This window comes from Dipteris shenzhenensis, chromosome 18, assembly GCF_047967505.1.
Source record: "Dipteris shenzhenensis isolate YYH24624 ecotype China chromosome 18, Dip_SZ_1.0, whole genome shotgun sequence".
In the NCBI taxonomy this organism is placed as follows: domain Eukaryota; kingdom Viridiplantae; phylum Streptophyta; class Polypodiopsida; order Gleicheniales; family Dipteridaceae; genus Dipteris; species Dipteris shenzhenensis.
Genome location: NC_141613.1, coordinates 5826678 through 5852914, shown reverse-complemented (window position 1 = coordinate 5852914; position 26237 = coordinate 5826678). Strand labels below are relative to the sequence as shown.

The window sequence follows — 26237 nt, the reverse complement described above, 5'->3', positions numbered from 1 at the left end:
CCGATGTTGTAAAGATCTGAAAGAACCAACAATTTCATCGTTGCTACAAAGAAACACATACTATTGAATAATGAAGAATACTTTAAGCAAATAAGATCCCTCAAAAAGAACAAAGGGATGTATTTGATGATGTGTTGCTTAAGAGAATTCATCTAGAAATAAAAATACATCTGTTCTTAACTAGCAGTGTAGGAATAGGAAAAATGTATCTCTTCTTCTCATTGTCTAAGTCTTGGTAAGACATTATAATAAAAAACTATCATGTAATGACATTAGTCTACCTAAGGTCCGTATGCTTACATACACTAGAAAGGCAGCATACAACATGAACGGACCCACTATACATTGCAGATTGACATGAGAAAAACTAGATACTTTGAACGCCTTATACAAGCAGCTGTAATTGCTCGTATTTGATAGAATCTCCCTTTGGGAAGAAGAACTCTAAACTTCGCAGGCCTCTATACACGATCTAAACTTTGGGGATGTGGATGTCATCACTTGTGGCATTTCTACCAAGCAAAGCTAGTGAAAGATGCATGGGTCGTTAAAGCCTCTTCAAAATAAACAAGGACACATTGGACTCCGTGGCTAACACATATTCGGCAACTAAAGTAAAATGTTATGAGCTTAAAATAACAATGAGACAAAGAGATAATGACTTCTTAAGTTTTAAACTCATTTAGAAAATGTATTCATACACATGATCAAAGTGAAACCTAAACAACAAATGTTTCCATCCACCACCACAAGATCATACCTTCCCACACCTCTTCTAAACAAACTTATAAATGAACCAACATAATCAATTTGTCCTTCAAATGGCACAAGGCAAGAAGCATATACTCAAAGCAATAGACCACTTTACAAAAACACATTGGAAGATCCTAAAGTAGCAGACAGTTTAAGAACAACTATTGAAATAAAAGAGGGGATGCTGATTGAGCCATGTTTTGAACATAAACCAACAAGATGGACTTGCAAATGGTGGAGATGGAGTCTCCAAAACCATGTCCACATACAATGGCAAAGGAACTGTATGGGTAAAATTCTAAACCAAGAATGGACTCCAATTTTCCATGTTGCAAAGGAGGTATAAATAGGTCCTTCAAAAACAAGTATTTTAATAAGCAAAGAATTTCCTATACAACCAACACCTTCAAGAACAATACATAGAATGCAAGAACCACTATGGAGAAATTAGCCATCTCTTCAAAAGGTATACATGCACACGGCCAACACATTGGAAGATCCTAAAGTAGCAGACGATTTAAGAACAACTATTGAAATAAAAGAGGAAATGTTGATTGAGTTATGTTCTTAAACGTAAACCAACAAGATGGACTTGTAAATGGGGGAGATAGAGTCTTCAAAACCATGTCCACATCCAATGACAAAGGAATTGTAGAATTTACACCAACTCCCCCTCGTTCATTTTATTACGTAAAAGTGTAATGCTTCAAAATTCTCATATGTATGTACTAAATGACATAGAAATTATAGAAGCACATGTTTTAAAGACACATCAAGATTATATAATCATAAACATATACAAGCCACCAACAATTAACATAAACCTGTCTTGCACCTCTTAGAAGAAATAGTTCATAAAATACATCGCGGAAAAAAATGCAAAAAATTGCTTGGAGATTTTAATATTGACATGTCTAAAACCACTATAAATTTAGAGACGCTTCAAATCATGATGGAAAAGTACATTTACCATTTGCATATCCATGAACCTCTGTAGCGAAGTTATCACATCGGGAGCAACATACCAAATGAACAAACTCCTCTTGCCTCGGGTGCAAAAATAAGGCAAAACAAAGCGACATGTTTTAAAACCCTTGGATCTTATGTTTTGGATGGTGACACGTGGCATCACAAAGCTGGCTGCCTACCAAAAAGAGGGTCCCTCTGAACTTTAGGGGTTAGTATCCGTTTCAACACCTGAACAGCATCGGCAGCAGGACAGCTTGCTGACGATATGGGGAAATCAATGCGTTCAAAGAGGGAAAAGAGATTGCGGACGCTCAAAAGGGAGCTGGCCGAACCGCATTACGAGCACAAGGACGTCGTCAAGTTCGCTGCCCTGGAGGCAGCGCTGGCGGCTCCCAAAGTCGAGATTCCAAAGAAGAAATCGGACATGGGTTAGCTTTCGACCTTTTTGTTTCTTTTGAGAGTGCCTAACGACATCACTAAAGTGAATGCGCAACTAATTCTCACAAGCACGCATAACTTCAGCAAATGAAATTGATTCTTGTAGCCTTGGCGTGAGCGATTTTGCCCTTAGTCGTTACAGACACTCAGTCAAAGAGAGGGGGGGCATCCTTGGGCATTGGTTATACTCATACAATGTTCAAAAGTGCTGTGTTCGCATGATGGCTTTGGTCACGTCCTCAAAAATGACGAACAGTCTTCTCCTATAGTGGAGTTAAGTTGCTTTCTTCGCCTAGTGGCTTAGCTCCATCCAAAGTCTCTCAGTTCGAGAGGGTCAGAGATTCGGAAGGGCCACAAGGGTTTTGTGGAAAAACTGCGGATGCGAACAACATAGTTTTTCAGGAAACATTTTCCCAGTTTTGAGAGAAAAAGAGAGTATGTGCCCCTGGAGATTATGCCGATTCAACAGTGCCCAAAAATGGCTGGGGGAAACTGTATACTTAATAAGTGTTTTCTGCTACAACTTACCCACGGCACATGTGCCTCTTTTTTCTCAAGCCCCGAATACTTTACATATAAGATTGGTAGGCCCAAAAGAAGTCGCTGAGTTCATATGCCCCGTTGGCTGCGCGCGAGGAAACCTTGGGAGATTGCTCTTAAAACTTCTCAGGAGGTCCCCCATCCCGGTACTGTTCTAGCTCAAGTCCCCTTAACAATTGGTGACTATCCACTAGATCAAGTCACTTTGTTGCTTTATTCTTTGAAGTTCCTAGTCACAAAGATATCCTTTAAGGCAAAAGTGCAAACAAGGGAGCAACCCAACGGATTTTGGAAGAGGAAAATCTCAAAAGCAAGTGTTCACAGGGACAGGAGGCAGTCTACAAGTGCTATCGGACACGAGCTTTGCTTTGTACCTTGCAACGTGGATTCACTTGTTGGAATTGTGTGAGTTCGAGAGCCCACAGAGATACTATTTGACAAATAGCTGCTTTCAAAGCTTGGAAATGAAGATGTACCTGAGTATTTTGGCTGTTCATTATCCTGTGCCTAGGTCTAGAAGTGTTTTTGCAGTACCTTTATATCTCTGCGAGTGGAGCTTCAATGTTAGTGATTCTAGCAACATTCTATTGCGCTAGCTAGGCGTGTTAGAAAACACTTAAGATGTGGACGGTATAACACACATGGGGTTAACTCTTCTATCTAGAAGGTGAAGATATGGAGCCATTTGAGATTTGGAAGGAGATTGTAGGTATCTTCAACTGAAGCCCAAAGGAGATGTGGATGCCTCCGGTAAGGTCACTTAGCCTAGTGAGCTAGGACTAGATGTCCCAATAGGACTAAGTGTCCTAACTAGTCCTAACTTTTTGGAAAGGTCACCTCCCCATTTGTAAGCCCTAAACGAGGAGAGCATGGGGAAGGGAGAGTCAAGACCTAGGGCATCTGCCTAGAGAAAAGGTGGAGGGGGCTGCCACATGGGCTAGGAGACACGGCGGGGTTGTCTCAGGGCAAAGGCGTACTTGTGGCAAGGATTGTGGGCATGCTTATGGCTTGTAACAGTCCTAGGAACAAGGCGGGGAGAACAACAACATGGTCGACTAGAAGAAGGGTTGATTGGGATGGTTGGAGCCAGGCTTGGGATGGAGCAGACCAAGGGGCTGGGCCTATGCATGAAATGGAAGGCCAAGGGCCTGGCTTTATAGAGCCCCATAGGTTGGTGGGGGGTAGAGGAAGTTGGCCAGTAGGTCGAGCACATTGAAGGGCCCAAAACGGCTCTAGAATAGAGCGCCCATGGGGGGGCTGCTGGATCTGGGAGAGACTAAAATGAAATTGCGGGCAGGCTTATGGCTTGTAATAGTCCTAGGAGCAAGGCGGGGAGAACATTAGTAGGGTCGACCAGAAGGAGGGTTGATTGGGATGGTTGGAGCCAACCAACTAGTAAGTTGTGTTTTTAAAGGATGAGTTTGGGAAGGTTCTTGGATTCATCTAGGTATATGCATCTGCCGTATTAGCGGACATGCAAATTTCACCTTGTGAAGTTTTCGTCCAAGTTGCAGCCTGCTGGTATTGTGATAATTCTTTCTATCTTAAATGGTGCGTTGCCCTATCAGCTAGATTTAGATTTAGATGCTCGTTGGGGAGAGACTAAAATGAAAACGTTTAGACTTCATAAGTATCACCATGCCGACAGAAACTCAGTACGAAGACTTTGTATAAATGGATGCTCAAGTATGTGTGGGTGTGTGGATTTGTATGTGTGAGAGCTTATTTTTATACTATGGTGTACACCCACTGTTGGGCGTTGATGACATCAGTGGGGATGTCATAGTAGCTAGTCCCTGCTATGCATGATGGAGTTTATGGTTTTCAACCTTGTGAGTGACTATCATGAGATTGAAACTGCACTATGTTGTGTTTTTAGAGGATGAGTGTAAGAAATCCTAGATTTACTATATTTAGAACTGTGCTAAGGAACAGAAAAGAGACTGAGATAGCAGAGAGCAAAGGAATAATGATATTGCTTGAATGTCTGTAGGGTGGATGTGATTGTCATCCATACAATTTGGCCTCTCTTATATAGAGAGTGAAGAGTCACACATGAAAAGGTGTGTACTCCAAAGGGTATGTGCATGAAGAGGTGTGTACCCCTTGTGAAGGGTGTGACCCTTGATGAGAGGGTACATTACAATAGGAATGTCTCTTCATTAGAATGCCTCTTGTGAAGGGTTATGCCTCATTAGGAAGTGTCCCGTCGAAAGGTGATACCCTTCCACAAGTGTCCATTCATTAAACCATCCATAAGTCTAGAAAGAGAAAGGAATACGTCACAGATGGTGACATCCCCTCCCACTCAAAAGAAGACCCTGGTGGAGATAATGAACTGATGTAGAAAATATCATGGTAAATGCTGAAAATACTGCTGTAACAGATCAGGGTACTGCTGTAAGTCTTCATCAGACTGCCAAGTAGCGTCGGAGTCGTCCAGATCTCGCCAAAGAACAAGGAATTCCGTGATAAGTCGATGTCGAGTCTCTCGCTGTCGATGGTCCAGAATACGCTCAGGAATAAGGAGAACATAATCGTCTTCGATTTCTGGGACATAATCACCTGCAGGAGGAACTGCTTCATTGCCTGGAATGTACGTCTTTAGCCAAGAAATATGAAATGTTGGATGGATTTTACCCCACGATGGTGGTAATTCCAATTTATAACTTAAAGGTGAATTTTTCTTGATGATCCGGAAAGGTCCATAGTATCTTGGTCGCAACTTAGGAAACACAGACTTAACCGTCTTATAGCGATGTGGGGCTACGAATAATAGCACCATGTCACCAGTGTTAAATTCCAGGTGACGTCTATGTTTGTTGGCAGACCGTTGATACCGCTCTTGCGCTTTTCGCATATGATCCCTGACTTGCAGTAGAATATCTTGCATTTCTTGAACCAGTTGATCAGCTAGGGCCACTCGATGTTGAAGTACAAAATTTGTTGGTACAATCGGAGTGTGTCCATAAGCTGCTTGGAATGGAGTCATGCTGATGGCACTATGGAAAGAGTTATTATAAGCAAACTCGAGGAGTGGTAGATACTCTTCCCAGGCTGCGAGGCGTGACTGAACATAATGTCGAAGCATTTCTTCCAGAACTTGGTTGACTCTTTCAGTCTGTCCATCTGATTCTGGGTGGTAGGCTGAACTGAACAGTAGAGTTGTACCCAAAGATTCGAACAGTGAAATCCAAAAGTGACTGGTAAACTTAGGATCTCTGTCGGATATGATATTCTTGGGTAATCCATGGTGTCGGAAGATGTGGTGTATAAAAAGTTTGGCTATGTCCGGGGCCTGTGCACTGCTTTTGCAAGCAACAAAGTGTGCCATTTTGGACAAGCGATCAACAATTACCATAATCTGAGTGTTACCTCTGGAGGATCGTGGTAGTGTTGTAATGAAATCCATGGAAATACTTTCCCACCTTTCAGTTGGAACTGGAAGAGGCTGAAGAAGTCCTGTAGGAAGTCGTCGACTTGCTTTCATTTGTTGACATGATAGACAAGATGTAACCATGTTGATGACATCTCTTTTCATCTGAGGCCAGTAGTATGTTGCACTGAGTAACCGATAAGTCTTATTGATGCCTGGATGGGCAGCATAAGGAACTACATGATGCTCTTTTAACAAAAGACGTCGAACATCCTTGTCATGTGGTACATAGACGCGATCTTGATAATACAGAAGGTCGTCCGTATAAGAATAGGATGAGAAAATCTTCTGTTTGGAAGTCGAAGGTTGATCTTTGGAAAGAACCTGTACTGCGGTGCCGAAATCTTTATCATTGAAATACTTTCCTTTGAATGAATTCGGAACATCCACAGATAATGTAGAGATTACCATGGCTGATGCTAGAGGTAACCTGCTGAGAGCATCTGCAACTACATTGCGTAGTCCTGGTATGTACTCAATGGTCATGTGAAAGTTGGCCAGAAACTCAACCCAGCGTGCTTGTCGAGCGTTCATGACTGGCTGAGTAAAAATATACTTGAGAGAGTGGTGGTCTGTTTTGACCACAGAGTCGGCACCCATGAGATAATGTTTCCAAGAGCGATAAGCATGTACAACAGCAAGAAACTCCTTATCATAGACCGGATATCGGGTTTGGATATCAGAATGTTTATGGCTGTCAAAAGCAATGACTCTGCCTTCTTGCATCAAGACTGCTCCTGTAGCGATGTCGGAAGCGTCGGTCATGACCTCAAATGGAAGATTTGGGTCAGCAATAGCCATAACTGGTGTGGTAGTGAGTGCTTGCTTGAGTAGTTGGAAACTATACTCTGTTTCGGGAAGCCACTGAAAAATTGCTGTGCTTTTCAATAATTTGGACATAGGAGCTGCGATTTCGGAAAACTGATAGACCTTGGTATGGTAGAAGTTTGCCAATCCGAGAAAAGAGCGGACATCATGAACATTCTTAGGAGTAGGCCAGTTTCTGATTACCTCGATCTTCTTGGGATCCACAGAGATACCTTGAGCTGAAATAACATGTCCCAAATATTCAAGTTGGGTCTTGAAGAACTCACTCTTCTCAATGTTGATGTAGAGAGAATTTGCGCGGAGAACTTCAAAAACTTGGTGAAGATGTTGTTTATGCTCATGTAGTGATCTGCTGAAAACGAGGATGTCATCGAGGTAAACGATGACGAACTTATCGAGGAAAGGCCTGAAGATGTCGTTCATTAATGTCATGAATGTGGCCGGGGCATTGTTTAACCCAAAAGGCATGACCAAACATTCATAGTGTCCATACTTTGTTCGAAAAGCTGTCTTGTACTCATCGCCTTCTCGTATACGAATTTGATGATAACCTGAACGAAGATCAATCTTGGAGAAGTGTGTTGCATGTAGAAGTTGATCGAAGAGGTCATCAATGCGAGGCAATGGATACTTATTTTTGATAGTGAGCTTGTTGAGGGCTCGATAGTCGATGCAGAGGCGCATAGACTTGTTCTTTTTTTCCACAAGTAGTACAGGAGATCCGAAAGGGCTGCGACTGGGCCGAATGTGACCTTTGTCGAGTAGCTCGGTGACCTGTCTTTGGATTTCTTCATTTTGAGTGTAAGAAACCCGATAAGGAGGCTTCGACGGTGGATTACTGCCGGGAATAAGTTCGATTGGGTGATCCACTGGTCGTCGAGGTGGTAACTGCTTTGGCAATTCCTGTGGAAAAAGATCCAGGTAAGGCTGGAAAAAAGGTTGGTTGAGGTATTCAGGAGGATCCTTTGTTGGTGTCTCCTCGACTGCCGTAACCAACAGAAGTGAAGTCTTTGCTTGGCGTTTACGAACCCACTTCTTTACTTGTAGGGCAGAGGCAACTGGGGTTGAAGGAGAGTCCCTAGAACCAGTTAGCTCAATAAGTTTTCCCTGGTGGACAAACTGGATAGTATGGCTGCGAAAACGGATTGATGGATCATAGTCGTAGAGCCATTGTTGTCCGAGTATGACATCGTACTGAGAAAGAGGCATGATGTCGAAGTTCAACTTGTCCGTATAATGTTGGATGCGAAAAGACAAGTTTTTAAACCTGGTGTTGCACAAGAAAGTTGTTCCATTTGCGAGTTCAATCTGATAGTCCATGAGACTAGGACTAGTGGTCAACCGAAGTTTTTCGATCACAGAACTGGCTAGGAAATTATGAGAACAGCCACTGTCGATGAGGATGGTGACCGTTGTTCCACGAATCGATCCTTGAACACAAAGTACTTGAGTAGCCAGGGAAGGTTCGGGGTTGCTGGCAAGGCTCAGGTGGATGGTATTCGCCATTCGAACAGCTTTGCCTTTCTTGTCTTGTGCTGAGGTAGCATCTTCTTTTTGGGAAGTGATAGGTTCCATATTAGAATTTTGCTTTGGTCGCTTGGGACAATCGAACCATCTATGGTCGCCTGTACAGATGGTACAAAGTCCTTTTGAGCTGGAGTTGTTCTTCTTGTCAGTGGCCGCACCTTTATGTTGGGGATGTCGGTAATGACTTTGTGAAGAAGAAGAAACACGATCCTTGGGGGAGTGCTTTTGTTGGAATCCAGCAAATGATTTCTGAGGCTTCCGAGGATCTTGAGACTGTCGCTGACCTTGATTACCGAAGTTTTTGCGAAACCTGGTATTATCTTGAGGGCGAGCACCTTTGGCCATAGGAGAGTTCTGTGTGCGATTAGCACTCTGCTTCCCTGTGTTTAGGAAATCTGTAATGCGCTCTGCGTAAGCAATAGCGCCATCTGTGGTGGTGATATTGGCTTTAAGAACATCAATGCGTAACGAGGGTTGTAGGCCTGAGATGAAAGCATGAAGGCGATCATCCTCAGTTAAACCATCAATCTCTAGCACCAATGTGGTGAACTGAGAGATATAAGAAGACAGGGAACCCGTATGCTCCAACTGTCGAAGTTTTGATCGTGCTTGGAAGTCCGCATTGGCAGGTACAAACTGCTTACGGAGCACGTGTTCAAAACGTTCCTAAGTTAACACACTTTTTCCGTCCTTTAAGCGTCTTTGCCACCATAGAAATGCTGTATCCTTCAGGAGGGAGGCGGCCAAGGCGATCTTTTTGCCTTCCGTGAGGTCAACAGTGTCAAAATACATGCGCATTTTAGCGAGCCATTGGTCAACAGTTCGGCGATTACGTTGACCAGTGTAGGCTTCCGGAAGTTTGACGTCAAGTCGTCTTGTTTTGGAAGCTTGAAGTAATCGGTGGAGAGTACGCAGTTCAGTATTTTCTACCTCGGGGGGGAAAGAGTCCGCATCGTCGTCGGGTTGCATCATGTCGTCCTCTGTATGTGCTGGACTTCGAGAATCTTGGAGTTGTTGAACTTTTTGAACAAGGTCGGAGATGTTGTCCTGAAGCTGAGATATTTGAAGTAGCAATAGAGATTCACTTTGGGTGTTGCCTTCAGGGGTCTTTTTGGGACTTGATTCTTTAATCTCGGGAGAGGCTTCACGCGAGCGGTGCGACATGTCGGAAATCCCTGTGAGAGAGGCGCGAACTTGCGCTCTAGTTTGTACCATCCCTGAAAGAGGATTCGGGCTGCTCCCTGAGGTTGCTCATATTGGAGGGGGCAGGCAAGGCAGGATGGAACCACTCGTGGAAATCTGGTAAGGGAGGTCCTGTCGGAGGTAACACTGGAGATTCTGAGAAAGGTGTTACTGCTCGTGATAAGACAGGGGTAGGTAGCAGAGTCCACGGTTCTGAAAAAGGATAAGGAGCTGCTGTCGGAAGAGGAGGATATCCAGGAGAGGGAGTGCCTTCAGGATGTAAATACTGACTGGGAGAAGGTACACCCTGTAGAGGAGGATATTGGGGAGCTGAAGGAGGTGGAGAGTACCCTGGGGATGCCGAAGGTGAAGGGTAGAACTCTCTCCAAAAATGAACAGCAAACTCCTGAGGAATATCGTGTTCGGGATATCTTCGTGTCTCGTGGAACACAACCTGTACTGTGCTGAGGAAATAATGTAACTGAGGTGCCTCACGCAGAAGGTAGAGGATGTGATCCAAGTCACTCGGAGGGCACGTGACACAGAAGACCCAAGATGCAAAGGCTCCAAAATGGGCTGGCTGTGCAATTTGAACACGATATTGTGTAGTAGCAGGTGCCTGAGGTGTCCTTGAATGGCCGGGTGAATTACCAGGGGTTTCCATGCTTTAATGTGGATTCTTTCATTTGCTGTAATTTGTTAAAAAGAATCCTGAAAAAGCAGATTGGAAAGACTCCACCTGGCAATACTTTAATTTGCCAAGTGATTGCGTAGAAGAAGGCTGTAAATCGTTGTCCGGAGGTCCATGTTGCAGTGTTTTGCGAGGAGTGCTCGAGGCTGGTCTGGTCCGGGCTGTCAACGGGCTGTCTTCATTGCGAGAAATGTGGCAACTGGTGCTGAATTGGCAGGGTGTAAATGGCGAAACAAGGAGAGGCAGCAGACTGTCAAGAAATCTGGTATGCAGGGTCAGCGAAAAATGGCGAAAGAGGGCCGGGCAGTGTAGGCTGAATAGGATTGTGCTGTCCGTACAGAGTGTACGGAACAGGCTGTACGGCCTGTACGGCAGCACCAAAAAAGAGCGTACGGACGTCCTGCGCAAAAATCGTACGGCTGGCTTGCGCAAACGTACGGCTGGCTTGCGCAAGCGTACGGCTGATTTCGCATCGTACGGCTGGCTGCAAAGAGGCACGATATGGCGCAGGAGGGTACGGCCGTACGGCTGACGTAGGCTTTGCGCAGGCTGGCTGTCCGGAATTCGTACGTTGCAGTTTTCTTGTTTTGGCTGAATGTTGCGACGATTCGTTGGGCTGCCTAAAGGGTTATTTGCCCCAAATTAATTTGGGGGTTTAGTTAACCCTAGGGTAGTTAGGGTAAACCTAGGGGTAGGGGATGGGTTTGATTTTTTTCCCTTTTTACCCCTCTAGGTACCCTTTTGTAGGTACTTGGGGCCTAGGAGGTGTGCCTATTCGAAGGGGTGTGACCCTTGGAATAGGTGCACCTGTTCATGAGGGGGTGTGTTCTTTTTGTTAAAAGGGGTGTGACCCTGCATGAATAGGTATGTCCCTTTGCCCACGATGGGGTATGTCCCATGAGTGAGGAGTCGAGACTCGTCACCAAAAGGTGTGTCCCATGGTGGAAAAGGCGCGTCCCTTGGTTTTGGGACAGCCCAAGCACCTTAAAGGACACGATTTTGGTCGTGTCCATTCACATCAACTTGTGATGTGCGGGAGATGGAGAGGCCAGGATGACTTTAGGCGTTTAAAAATTTTACGCTCATCCTCTCCATCTCTTCCATGCACTATGTGCACGGATGTCCTTCTAGCAGCAAAAATGTATCAGATCAGCGCTAGAAGGTGGGGGGCATTTCCTACAGGCAGGAGCGAGTTTTGCTCTGATACCACTGTAAGAAATCCTAGATTTACTATATTTAGAACTGTGCTAAGGAACAGAAAAGAGACTGAGATAGCAGAGAGCAAAGGAATAATGATATTGCTTGAATGTCTGTAGGGTGGATGTGATTGTCATCCATACAATTTGGCCTCTCTTATATAGAGAGTGAAGAGTCACACATGAAAAGGTGTGTACTCCAAAGGGTATGTGCATGAAGAGGTGTGTACCCCTTGTGAAGGGTGTGACCCTTGATGAGAGGGTACATTACAATAGGAATGTCTCTTCATTAGAATGCCTCTTGTGAAGGGTTATGCCTCATTAGGAAGTGTCCCGTCGAAAGGGCAAGTGTCCCGTCGAAAGGTGATACCCTTCCACAAGTGTCCATTCATTAAACCATCCATAAGTCTAGAAAGAGAAAGGAATACGTCACAGATCGTGACAATGAGTTTGGGAATGTTCCTGGATTCATCTAGGTATAGGCTTGGGATGGAGCAAACCAAGGGGCTGGGCCCTTGCATGAAATGGAAGGCCAAGGGTGTGGCTTTATAGAGCCCCACAGGTTGGTGGGGGGGCAGAGGAAGTTGGCCAGCAGGTCGGCCACATTGAAGGGCCCAAAAGGGCATAGAATAGAGCGCCCATGGGGGGGTTGCTGGGTCTGGGACAGACTAAAATGAAATTGTTTAGACTTCACAAGCAGTTGTAGCTTGAATTAAGAGATTTTGGACTACTTTTTGATTAGTCTTCTCCTTTAGTGCTAGCCTTCGTCATGGTTGAGTCTGTCCTTCACCTCTGGAGTGTCAACAGAAACTCAGTGCGAAGACTTTGTATAAATGGATGCTCAAGTATGTGTGGGTGTGTGGATTTGTATGTGAGAGCATTTTTTTAATACTATGGTCTACACCCACTGTTGGGTGCTGATGATGTCAGTGGGGATGTCATAGTAGCTAGTCCCTGCTATGCGTTAAAGAGTTCATGGTTTTCAATCTTATGAGTGACTATCGTGAGATTGAAACTACACTATGGTTTGTTTTTAGAGGATGAGTTTGGGAATGTTCTTAGATTCATCTAGGTATATACAACTTCTTCACACATTGATCCAGGTGCCTGGTACAGAAGCAATTTTGCATTTGGGGTAGTGTTTGGCTTGCATTTGGGGTAGTGTTTGGCTTTTGCAGGAGAATTGCAATTTTGGTCAAAATTTGGAGCTTTTGGGAAATTTGTCCTCTTTTGATTGCAATTTCCCTGTAGAGATCCCAGCTTTTGTGATTGAGCTGCAATTTCTAAGTGTACGAGGTGTTTGGACACTTTGCAGGCAGTTTTGGACTTAGATTGAGTGACATTGTAGACATATGCCATTTTTTGCAGTGTCATTTTGGGAGTTTTTGGCATTTGCAGGACATTTGGGTGCATTTTGAGCCTTTGATAGGCTGAGACAGCAAGCTGTCCTTTGGTTTTGGACACCCAAAAAAATTCATTTCTGGGAATCAAGGTGCACAACACAAATCCCTGCTGGGATATTGATGCAAACTGCCCACTTCTGAAAAAACAGCCGAAATGCAACAGCCCACAAGCATAAATTCACTTGAGTCTCTGCTAGATCTCTCTTCAAAACACCTGCAAAAATCCAAAAGCCCCAAATATAGGAAAATGGGGGTATTTACTGCATTTTTCTTTGGCAATTATGGCCCAGAACAATCCCAATGAAGTGTTTGGAGTCCTCACACAGGAGGGTAAGTTGGATGGTACCAGCTACTCCCTATGGAGTTTTATGGTTCGCAATATCCTATTTGGCAAACACTTATGGAACTGTCAATGGGGATGAGCCACGGCCAGAGAATGTGGTTGCACCTGCCACTCCTCCTCAACAAGGTGGAGGAAGGGGTAGAGGACAAGCTCAAGGTGTAGGACAAGTGCTAGGTGCAGCAGCTGCTGCAGCGGTGGCTTCTACACAGGATACAAAAAGGTGGGATTCACGTGATGCACTAGCACTTTCAGCTATCTCCGTTTCTATCAAAAGGTTTATCATTCTGCACATTTGGTCATGCAAGACCTCGAATAAGGAGGAAGACTTTGTATAAATGGATGCTCAAGTATGTGTGGGTGTGTGGATTTGTATGTGTGAGAGCATATTTTTATACTATGGTCTACACCCACTGTTGGGCATTGATGACGTCAGTGGGGATGTCATAGTAGCTAGTCCCTGCTATGCATGATGGAGTTTATGGTTTTCAACCTTGTGAGTAACTATCATGAGATTTAAACTGCACTATGTTGTGTTTTTAGAGGATGAGTTTGGGAATGTTCTTGGATTCATCTAGGTATATGCGAGACCTCAAAGGTAGCTTGGGATATTTTGGAGTGTATGTTATCAGCCCGCAATGATGCTAGGGTCTCATTTCTGAAGAGAGAGTTGACTCATACTCATATGGATGAGGGTGACTCTATGTCTGAGCACCTCACTAAACTTCAGGATTTGAGAGAGCAACTGTTGAATATTGATGAGATCATTCTAGATTAAGAGATGATCACTACCACTCTGAATTCTTGTCTTGAGTCTTATCCTGGCTTTCACACCTCATTGAATTTGTCATTGAGGGGGGTGGCAACCCTCTCACGTTTCATGAGTTGATAGGACTTTTGTTGCAGGAAGAACAAACCAGAAAGAACATAGCTTCACGAGCTGGTGAACATGCGATGCTTTCGAAATAAAAGCCCAAAGGGAAGGGGCAGCATAAGTAGCATGCAAATCAGCCTTCACATCAACATAAAGCTGATTTTGGACAGCCTTCTGAAAAGGCTAAGAATGATGCAGAGAAGCCCAAGGGAAAGGGTGTTTGTTATTATTGCAAGAAGCCAGGTCACTACATCAAGGGAATTCAAGTAAAGAATTGCCAAGGAAAAGAAAAAAGATTCTGGTATGGCTGTCATAGATTTTACTCCTCATGCACATGATGCTTCAGCCAACTTAGTGGAATAAGAGTATGCCTTTCTGACTTGCAGTTTGATTTTCAGGTGGTTGCTCTAGATATTACAGCCACTTCTGAGGATGACTCTTATGCTTTTCTGACTTGCAGTTATGATCCTTCTAAGGATTCATGTGCTTTCAATGTCACTAAGACATTGAATAATTGGTACTTTGATAGTGGTGCCACCAAACATATCACTTCCAGGAAGTGTTTGTTTGATTCTCTGCGTCCATCACCCGCCAGAAAAAGGGTGTCTTGTGCAAATGATTTTTCTTATTCCGTTCGTGGCATTGGTGAGATTGTACTTACAGCCACAGATGGCACAAGTTTTAGAATTCATGATGTGCTTTATGTATTAGGAATCAAGAAGAATTTGCTTTTAGTGTCCTCTCTCAATAAAAGAGGATTTCAGGTTGTCTTTGAAGATGACATTCAGCTTGATGTTTTGGAGAAAAGACCAGATGATGCACTTGCAGTTTCTTCTCCTACTGCTGCTATGCAGAATGCGGAGTTATGGCATGCTAGATATGGGCATATGAGTTATGGCAGCTTGACACTTCCAAAACATTCTATGGTTGATGCTTTGCCTCCTTTGGAGACTCCTCCCCCTCATGCTTGCGAAGGGTGCATACTTGGGAAGATGCACATGCCCTTTTCCCTTCAAGAAGGATGGTGCAGTACGAGCTGTTTGGAAATTACAGCTCATTCATAGTGATGTCTGTGGTCCCTTGAGGACTCTTGCATTGGGTGGTTATCTCTATTATGCCACCTTTATTGATGACCACTCAAATTACATTTGGGCTATGGTTTAAAGAAAAAATCAGATGTGTTTAAGCATTTTCAACACTTTGTTGCCAAGGTTGAGAATGAAACAAGCCCCAAGGTTCAGATTCTATGCATAGATACAGGGGGGGGTATATGTCTCAAGAATTCGAGGCTTATTTGAAAGAGAAGCATCACACATCAGCTTACAGTGAGGCTTACCCCTTAGCAAAATGGCAAAGCTGAGAGGAAAAATCAAACTCTTATGGAAATCGATCGATGCATGCTTACCGGTTTTGGCTTGAAGGTCTCATGTGTGCCAACTATGTTTTGAATCGGGCTCCCACTAAGGCTTTGAGAACCAAGACTCCTTATGAAGTTTGGCATGGCAGAAAGCCTTCAGTAGATCATTTCCGTGTCTTTGGATGTGTTGCATATGCCCATGTGCCTGTTGAGTTTCGACATAAGCTGTCCGACAAGGCAATTAAGTGCATCTTTGTTGGGTATACTGCAGAGAGCAAAGGTTACCATCTCTACAATCATGCTTCAAGATTTTTGTTAGCAGAGATGTAATCTTTTCAAAAAATTTAACACATACACAAGTTGAATTTAATGTGCCCATTTTTTCTACATCAAATGATGTCTTTGAAGGTATATTACCTCTTGCTTTGGGTTCTCCCGTTGATATGCCTTCTGAAATTCAGGATATACAGGCAGTCCATGCTGTTCCACATGTCCGGATTCAGCCCCAAGTTGATCCCGTTCCTCCATAGGTAGTGGAAGATGTGGTTAGACAGGAAATGATAGAAATTCAGGCTGCCAAATTAGTTCCTCATTGGCTGTTCCAAACTCTCAAGGAGAGTAAGCTTGATGCTCCTTTGCCTGGCAGAACTTGTAGTGCATCTAGACATGAAGAGGGGTCACATTTTGTGGATTCAATTTTTGTTGGTGCACTTCTCGATGAAGAAGAGCCTGACTCTTTTGAGGAGGCTTAGAATAATGTGCTTTGGATGAATGATATGAAGGATGAGTTGCAATCCATTGATAAGAATCAGACTTGGAATCTTGTGGATTTGCCACTAGGGAAGAATGCTATAGGCACCAAATGGGTTTTCAAGGTTAAGCGAAAGCCCGATGAGTCTCTTGATAGGTACAAGGCAAGGCTGGTTGCAAAAGGTTATTGATTATGAGGAGACTTTTGCTCCTACTTCTAGGATGACTAGAAGCAGGTCAATGATTGCCATGGCTGCACATTTTGATTGGCTTGTACATCAGTTGGATATATTATCAGGTTAGTGATTGCCATGGCTGCACATTTTGATTGGCTTGTACATCAGTTGGATATATAAACAGCTTTCCTTAATGGAGACTTGTTGAAAGAGGTTCATGTGAAGCAACCTCCCTGTTTTGAGGTGTCAGGTGCAGCCCATAAAGTATGCAAGCCGAATAAGGCTTTGTATGGGCTGAAACAAGCTCCACGAGCTTGGTACAGATAAATGAGGCATCCAACAGCTTGGCTGTAAAGTGTGGTATCGACCGGTTCACCTCCACCATACATAGTAAGTCTCAGCCCTGGCTCTATGGGCTTGCAATCATGCATCTTGAACCGATCCAAAAGCTTCTGCACATACTTGGATTGAGACATAATGATGCCACGTCTCTCTTGTATGAATTGGATCCCCAAATAGAAATGAAGCATGCCCAAATCTGACATATCAAATATGGCTCTCAACTCAGCCTTGAAATCTGCAATTGTTCCTTCATTAGAACTTGTGACCAGCATGTCATCTACATAAAGAATGATGACCAAAATATCCCCCTCCATCCTTCTTGATGTAGAGGGTACTTTCAATTGGACTATTAGTGAGACCCTTGCTAGTCAGAAAGGCATCAATCTTCATCGGCCTGATATTCAGTTTGTAGCTTCACAAGTGAGCAGATATGCACAGCCCAAAGACTACGCATTGGCAGGCTGTAAAATGCATTTTCCGTTACTTGCAAGGCACTAACTCTTATGGCTTGATGCTTCCCAGGGCGGGTGACTTGCAGCTGCGTGCTTATAGTGACTCAGATTGGGCTGGAGATTACGACACAACAGTCCCCTAGTGGTAATTGTTTCTTTTTGGGTGATGCTTGCATTTCTTGGTTGAGCAAGAAACAATCTACAGTGGCTACCCCCTCATGTGAAGCTAAGTACATGGCAGCTTTCACAGCAACAGTTGAGTGTGTTTGGCTGCGTTGTTTAGTGGTTGATCTTCATCTAGCATTGGAGGGTCCTTCTCCTATTCTCACTGATAGCCAGAATGCTATTGCAGTTGCCAAGAATCGTGTGTTTCATGCTCGCACGAAGCACAATGAGGTTCATTATCATTATGTCAAAGAGAAGTTGCATGCTGGGGAGATCAGTATCATCTATGTCTCCACACATGACAATGTTGCAGACATCTTCACCAAAGCACTTCCATGTGAGAAGTTTGAGGCATTCCACAATGCTCTCAACTTATCTTCTTTTGATGATTGATTTTTTCCTTGTACATCATCACATTGGCACTGTAGGGGGGTGTTGGAATAATCGCCATAATTCATGGCAGTGACCAGTGTATGACTAATAAGTGGGTTAGGGGCACTTTTCCCTCAATAGAGGTTTTCTCCCCTAACTGCAGTTAGAATACCCAACTACAGTTAGTAGTTAGTGTTTTTGTCACTTTCAAAAAACCCCTAGTTTCGTATGTTATTCACTATCTCTTGCAATACAACTTACGTTGCTCTCCTTCCTGCTCACACCCTTTTGCTCAGAGGGAGGAGCAAGGAAGAAGAGTGGGGGGGGGGAAAGAGGCAGGAGGGATGGAAGAGGGACATCTGGTGAGGGTGATCCTCGGTGGTAGTGGAGCGTGGCAAATGGGGAGGGAATGGAAGAGGATCTGAGAAGGTGAGGATAAAGAGGAAAGAGGGGGGTGGAAGAAGGGAGGGCCGGAGGATATCTGGAAGCGGGGGCTAGCAAGGGGCACCTCCCTTCAGCTTGAGCCTGAGCCTGAGCCGGGAGAACTGGGCCTACTAGAAAATCAAAGAAGAGCGTTCCCTCAGGTGTATGTAGTTCACTTATGGGGACTCCCTTAGCTTGCACCTCTTGAGATGTGGATGCTGGTTAGGGTCTCACCTCCGCTTGTTGTCGACGACCCCGACATGAGTGATTGTTCGCAGCTCCCTTGCCTGATTTGCTTCGATCCGCTCAAGTCCAAGCCTCCTTGAAAGGCTCAACCCAAGGAGTCGGTGTCTCATGTTGTTGCCTATTGTGTGCGGAAGTTTGGTTGTGTGGCTTTCTGCTGCTGTCCTGCATGAGGTGGCGGCTTGACCTGTACTGCACAGGCAGGCTCTCGCAAGGTGCCCCATCTGTCTATATCAAAGGTACTTCTCTGAGAGTCCTGAAACCTCGATCCTCAGATGAAGGAGCCCACTTCCAAGGTCTTAAGTTAGATTTCCTCAGATATCGACTTTGGAGTCCGGATTCTTTGCTATCACCCTGAGTCTAGATACTGTGTCATCCACGAGAATTGAGGCTGTTGTGGGTGGAGACACTAACAATGTGCCAAAACACCTCTCCGATAGAAGACAAAATGGAGTGATACTCCTCTGAAGGCTAGGGAACCAAGGTCACTGAAAAATGTGGCACATAGTGTATCGAATCCGCGTCATCCACCATGAAGCCATGGTACCATGATAAGAAGAACACTAGATGTGGGCTGATGAAAATCGGGCTCTGCTCCACAAGGGCTTGGGTGGAATCGTGGGAGTTCAGTCGGAGAAGAGAGATCCCTCTCCCATATATGGTGTCCTCTTGAATGTGGTCACCCTCCAGTGCCAATCTCGCTTGGATCCAATCTCTAAGTCTTGCTCCTCGTAGGCGTGATGCCTACAATATGGCCCACCAATGCTTTGTTATGCAACTACAATCTGCACCTGCTGCTTGTCCTCTAGGGGGAGGGAAATCCAAATGGTTGTGGAAGTCGAGGGAGCTGTCATAAGAGCCTTAGCAGGGTAAAAACCTTTGCCGAAGGCCTGCGACTCAACAGAGTAAGGGGCTCAAAGGCCAGAAGTTGGGCAGTTTTGAAAACAGAGGTAACAATACCTTGCGCTGTTTGAATCAGGCCAGGGAATAGGGTCAATGGTGGTAGAGGGGAGAAGGAAAAGTGGAAAGGGGAGGGGGGGAGGTAGCAGGGAGGTGAAGGATGCAAGTGGGGGGGTGGCGTGCCCAGGAGGAGGTACATGGGGGTTTAGGGTTTGAACTCTTGTGGTATGGGACACATGGGTTAGGCCATGGACATGGCATGGTGCTTGGCTAACCTCAGGCTTGGAAATACTGTAGCTACTCGCAACTCCCCCAAATTGCTCCTTACTAAAGCTTGGTGGTTTTGTAGGTCATGGCTTCAGAGTTAAATCTTGGTTTACTTCAGGTGTGGAAGCCCTGCCTTAGTCTCTCAGGTTTTCAGTCATCCAGCAACCTCTCTTGGCTGTAGATTTCCCCAAGCACTTTCTTGTGCACTCTTAGCCACAGTTCGTGGAGCTAGTATATGAGATATTTTGACTCTTGTATTTGCTGTATTTTTTAAATAAAAATTTGAGCATTTGTGAGAGAGATATTGAAGATCGTCGTCAAGACCATCTACTTGTTAGTTTGAGGGGGCTTCGTTTCTGAGTACTGCCCCTTGTTTTTGATAGCAAGCATGGAATTGGATGACAAGAGGCTGCTCCCGAGTGGGGTCCCGTCCTATGTAGTATGCGCCATGCGCCGTCAATCCCATGCTTTGGGACTCCCAGTGTGGAAGCATCAAAGCTGATCACATCATTGATGGCAGTGGTGGAGGTGCGAGAACTTTGATGGTGAGAGCCTTATTGGGTCTTTGCCGCTGCTTCAGAATTACGGCCAAAATGGTGGCGTTCGCATGCTCCCGTTTCGTGACATCTACTTGTTAGTTTGATGGGGGCTTCGTTTCTGAGTACTCCCTTGTTTTTGATAGCAAGCATGGAATTGGATGACAAGAGGCTGCTCCCGAGTGGGGTCCCGTCCTATGCGCCATGCGCCGTCAATCCTATGCTCTGGGACTCCCAGGGTGGAAGCATCAAAGCTGATCACATCATCGATGGCAGTGGTGGAGGTGCGAGGGATCCCTTGAACTTTGATGGTGAGAGCGTTATTGGGTCTTTGCCGCTGCTTCAGAGTTGCGGCCAAAATGGTGGCGTTCGCATGCTCCCGTTTCGTGACATCCACCCATCTGGTGGTCTTTGCGATGGCCAACTGCATGGTTGCTATCTGTGCCTCCATTGCTGGCCCACTGCTCGGGGCTGTCGCTATGACGCAATCTCTGTACGGAGATGCAGTATCTGTTGACTGAGGTTATGTATAAGATGATCCTGCTCCATCGCTTGTGTACGTAGGCGATGAACCTCCGTAACGAGCCGTTCCGAAGCCTCCAATGGAATCTGGTGTGCCTGATGTGACTGGTATGGATAGGGTATGAAAGGAGGCTGAGTGATAGGGGCAGAGGGGATAGGGATGACAGAAGACTGAAAGTGGTGTGGCGGCATTTGGGAGACGGCTGAAGACCAACTGTAGTTGGGAGGGTGGCTGGCTAAGGGGTAGGGCTGACAAGAAAGAGGAGTACTGTAAGGACGCATAGGGGGGTACTCTGGAGGTCGGACTACCAGGGCATGTTGGGGCTGGTAGCGATGCAGATGCCGATGCCAAAGCTTGTGTTGATGCTGCTGCTGCTGCTGCTACCAGGATGAGGATGATAATGATGATGACTTTGAGGCTAGGGATGAAGCTGAGGCTGTTGGAGTTGCGAGCGTCTGCACTGCCGTACTATGTGTCTGCAAATCGCTGCGATTGTGGCAGTTGTTGATGTCATTTCGGCGGTTGTTTGAGCTGCTGATTTTTGGGTTTCTCTTCCTTCTTTTCTCCTCTCTCCTTTTGCCAGTTGCTTTGCTGTTTTTTCTGCAGGTTTCTTTACTCTGGGGAGAAGGGAATGCCGAAAAGGGGGGGGGGGGATTTCTTGAACTGAGAGGATGGAGAGGGGCCTTTCTTTGCAAGAAAGGGGGTTGGGGAGGGGCGGGGGGGGGGGGGGGGGGGGCGCTGTGAGAAAGGCCAAGGGGGGTTGTGAATGTAGGTGGGCTGGAGGGCCTGGGAATACAGAAGCCGGCAGGAAAGGGCGGAGTGCAGAGGAAGAAAGGAGTGGGCAGAGAATGCGAGAGCAGGGAAGAAGCAACAGGCTGTAAGCAGAATGCAGAGGCAGGGGGGGCGAAATTCAGAAGCAGGGGAGATCAGCTGAGAGCCTGGGGGGTTGGGGGGGGATGCGCTGAGAGGGGGAGAACGGGGGGAGCATGGCAGGCTGAGAGTGGGGACTGGGCGCTAGGGGTGAGGGAGAGTGTGGGAGCAGGGACAGGGCTGTGAGCAGGGGATGGGAGCGGGGAGGGCATGGCGAGGACACACATGCGCACGCATACACACACACATGGACATGGAGACACACACCACTCACAGAGTCTGTCTTGAGGATATTTTTTGGTCTACAAAGAACTTTCAACCTGTATACCTAGCATCACGTTAGAGAGGGCTAAGCTAGTAAATTAGTAGGGAGCTTGTGGTTTGGTTTTCAAGATCTTTGCTCAGTAGTGAGCTCTCTTCTTTTTTTGGGTTGTGATTGGCTTGGGGCTTACTCCTACGTTTGGGGTACAGATAAACAGGGGCATGATTCTGTTTCATGTTAATGCTTCAAATATATTAACCCATCTCTCGCGTGATCTTGCGTGTGTTTCTGAATTTTATTTTCATCTCATTTTGCAGATGTTGAACCAGAATATCAGGGCAGAGGTGGACCAATGCCTATGTCAATTGATGATGTTTCTTTGCACCAGACGGAGGGACTTAAAGCTAAGGGTGGTGTAAAAAAGCGAGGAAAAAGCAAGTCCCGACTTAAAAAGGAAAAGCGAAGGCAGAAGAAGCTCAATTTCTAGGTTGGAAAGGTTTAGATTGAAGCCATACTTGTAGATTCTTTAAAGTTTTCAAGGCTTGTAAGAAACACAAAAGCTTACATTTTGAGACTAGCCATCTTGGCAACAGTATTTATGTACAATCGTACTCCTGTTTTTATCATCCTGGTTGTTCACATGCGCTCTTATAGAGATACTACGGCTAGTTACCTGGCCCTCAGCTTTCTATGAGTTGCTGGTATTTGACATCACATAGCTTCACTGTTTGACTTCAGTTCATCAGATGTTGTGTGCCATATCTGATTGTCCTTGCATTATGTCTCACAGGTTGTCACATGCTACTCTTGTTGTCTCACGAAGATGATGTGTGTCATATCTGATTGTCCTAGCATAATGTCTCACAGGTTCTGTCACATGCTCCAATTTGAAGGCGACCATCAATGCTTCTTGAGATAACAGTAAGGGACTCCACATGTAACAATGCTTTAATTTTGAGACTCCTAGCTTTGGAAGGGTTGACATATTACATGAAATGCAAGAAATTGTACCACATCCACAACGATTTGGAAGGGAAGCCATAGCTTATTACGAAACCTTTAAGGTGATGCCAGACCTACTTGAGACTTTTTCTTTCCCTTATTTATAATGTCTCCTTTTATCCATAAAGAGAGGTTTCCATTGTCAGCGAGACACTTGGTTGTACTTGTACTTGCTTGTGCATAATCAGAGCCTCCAATTTAGTGCTCAGATATTGAGACTGTTTAGAATTACATTTTATGATATAGTCAAGAGTGCTATCAAACTACCTATTGGAACTTTTGAAAGTGACACCGAGAGAACAAATTTACATTTGCCTTGAGAGTTCTCAATGATGCTTTGCTAAAAGGTTTACTCTTCAAGTCAGCAGCTAATACAACTCCGCCTTTAGGTTGGCCTGTCATCATTACCATCATATATGCACCATTTTATTTCCATCCTTTTGTTATTAGAGTGCTTTTTGGATTTGGGGAACACAGTTGTTTTGGGGGGGGGGGGGGGGTATGATACTACATTAATAGAAATATGACGAGAAAAACACTATGTGTTCTTAATAACTCACTTGTTTCCCAAACATACGAGTGTTGATGTGAAGGCTAAGTGACGAAGGTGAAGAAGCACCAAAAGATTCATCCAAGAAACAATTGTTGGACGGCACGTACTTGCTGGTACAGATGTAGGTGCTGCTAAGATGTGGCACAAATGTAACATCAACCCTCACTGAAATCTGACAGAATCTCTATAAAGCTGCCTGGTAATCATTCCATCTCACTTGACACAGTTAGGTGCTGCTAAGATGCTTTGGTAAGAAGTATCATCAACCTTGACTGAAAAGTGACAGCATGTGTATAAAGCTTATAAAGCTGCTTCCAAATCATTCCATCTCATTTTGTCGATTTTATTTTTTATTTTTTAAATTCCTGAAGCACATGACCCAGAACGACGTCTCCAGAAACTTTAAGAGAACTTCAAACCTGTGTGTAAGACCTACAGCTGAGCTGCATGTAAATTTGTTGGAAATTCTTCCCAGAAGGGTAGAACAACACCACAAATATCGCTTGTATCCTTGGTTTGCTTCAAACTGTGAATAAGTGGAATTGAGCATATAGCGAATAAAAGGGGTGCAACAAGGGCACCCTTGGCGATTTGACCTAGTTAAGTTAAAACACCCCACGACCATGCCATTAAAACATATGCATTTCCGAACAATGCAGTCACTTTTTTGATGAACGCATTACCAAATCCCAACCTGTCTAGGACCTCCAAGATGAAATCCCATCTTACCTGATCATATGCTTTGTCCAAATCCATTCCAAACAAAATGAAAATTTGCCCCGAGGCCAAGGCATAGTCTAGAGTGGCATTCCCATTAAGGATATTCTCAAAGATATCCCAGTTCTTCACAAAAACACACTGCTCTTTATCCACAACTTGTGAGCATACATCTCGGATACGTATTCCAGAGCTTTTGATATCACTTTGTATGATGTGTTGAACACAGTAATGGGCTGCCAATCATTCACATACACCTTGTTTTGTTGCTTGGGGAAGACAATTTAAGAACGTCAAAGCTTTGGCAAGCTAGTTGGTTCACATTGTAGCCATGTAGGATTGGCAAGCTAGTTTGTTCACACTGTATCCATGTAGGCTAGAATGTCCTCGCATCAATGTAATCCTTTAGTTAAATATTTCAATTCTATTTCCAATTTTACTCTCAATTCTCCATAACAAGAAGTCACAGCTTATGAAACTGTTTATACCCATGCAAAATATATTATTCTCACTATGTTTGGTTTTTGGATGGTTGTAAGTAATAGGTTCTGAGGTTGGAGTAAAATGTAGAATGTGTGCTAAACCACTTTGTTAGTATTGCCTTGCAACGTAGCGTTCTATAGAGACTTTTGGGAAAAAGTGTCCTCGTAATTGATTTTGGACATTCATGCCATGCCCATGCCTACTTTCAATTCTAATTTTCCTCATGCGTGAGTATTCTCTCTCTCTCTCCTCCCAAATCAACTCATCAGCATCATCCCTCCTGTATTGATATACTACAAACATTGAAACAATGAAGGCAATATTGTCAAGCACATCATGTGCTCTCTTGTTTCTCTACTTCCAATAGTTTTTTGAATTATACATTATAGCGTATATATAAAATGGAAAGTCAACATTGTCGAGATCAAAGTCCAATCTCCCCTTCACTACTACCTCAATTTGATTTATATATACTTGGCACGTTCTTGCTCCCCATTTCCATTACAAAAATACAACGAAGTCATGACCTTTGTCTTATTTGTGTTCAAGTGTGTGGACCTCGATTGGGATGGGTACACACGCATGCACGTGCACACACGAACACACACACACATGTACACACACACACACACACACACACACACACACGCACGCACGCACGCACGCACGCACGCACGCACGCACATGTACAAAGAGATAGAGATAAGAAGAGAAAAACATGCTATAATAGATAGTGATACCGATACCCATGAGTTGCCTTTGCAAGGCAATAGATTGGATGATTCTTCAAGTTTGAAAGCTGTGATGTAATCCTTTTGTACCATGTGCTAAAGATAAAAAACTAGGGATGGTTTTGGTGGGAGAGGACATATGGCATCATTTCATGTTTCTAGGAGGTGGGGACAAGGACACATGTCATCATTCGATGCTTTCCAATCCCTAAAACAAGGGATCGTATTTTGGCTCCTAGGGTCTTGAAGTCATGGTCCATCCTAGACCAGTTGGTCTAGGATGAGAGTAATGATGACAAAAAGATTCCTATCCTAAACGTCCCATCCACGTGCTAAAGCAAGCTTCTCTTGCTCTTGTTGAGTGGCCAATTTTAGGAACAAGATTATGCTTTTCCTCTTGGAGGCTTTTGATCTTCTCCTCTAAGCATTCTGTGTTTATGTGGAGTCTTGTCGCAAAATCTATGAGAGGGGTGCTCTTTGACATTAATGTGCTTTCCCCTTTCTCTTGTGTTTGGAAATTGTGCATAGTCGAGAAAGCTAGCTTCCTCTTGTGGAAGGTCGTGAACTAATGGTTGCCTGCTAGAGGTAGTTGCGACAGGCTTCCCCATCAACCTATGCTACCCTCCATGCACCACATCAAATGAGGTTGTTCGCCACTTGATGTTGATGTGGAATTGTATGGTCACTAGGAGTGTTTTGTACACGGTCGAAGGTGCGATCCCTAAAGTCGAAAGTCGGCCTCATGGCATGGTTCTTTCTTGGCCCACAATGGAGGATGGTGCTTATTAGTGATATGTCATGACTCTCGTCCACATTGTTTTGCAAGCTAGCCTTTCTTGAGACTAGCCGTCATGATGGCGGTGTGGGAAGTTCACTACAAGATCGTGTTCTGGGTCACAAGGAATCTGCCATCTTGACCCTCGTTAAAAGTAACAT

At 44.6% G+C, this 26237-nt stretch overlaps 1 protein-coding gene across 1 annotated transcript; it reads left to right on the top strand.

Moving 5' to 3' along the window:
- The first annotated feature begins 1835 nt into the window (after window positions 1-1835).
- LOC147890733 (uncharacterized) lies at window positions 1836-22441 on the top strand. Its single transcript, XM_087389945.1, has 2 exons — window positions 1836-2150; window positions 22133-22441. The coding sequence occupies exons 1-2, from the start codon at window positions 1988-1990 to the stop codon at window positions 22300-22302; spliced, it is 333 nt and encodes a 110-aa protein (XP_087246071.1). The 5' UTR covers window positions 1836-1987; the 3' UTR covers window positions 22303-22441.
- The last annotated feature ends 3796 nt before the right edge of the window (window positions 22442-26237 follow it).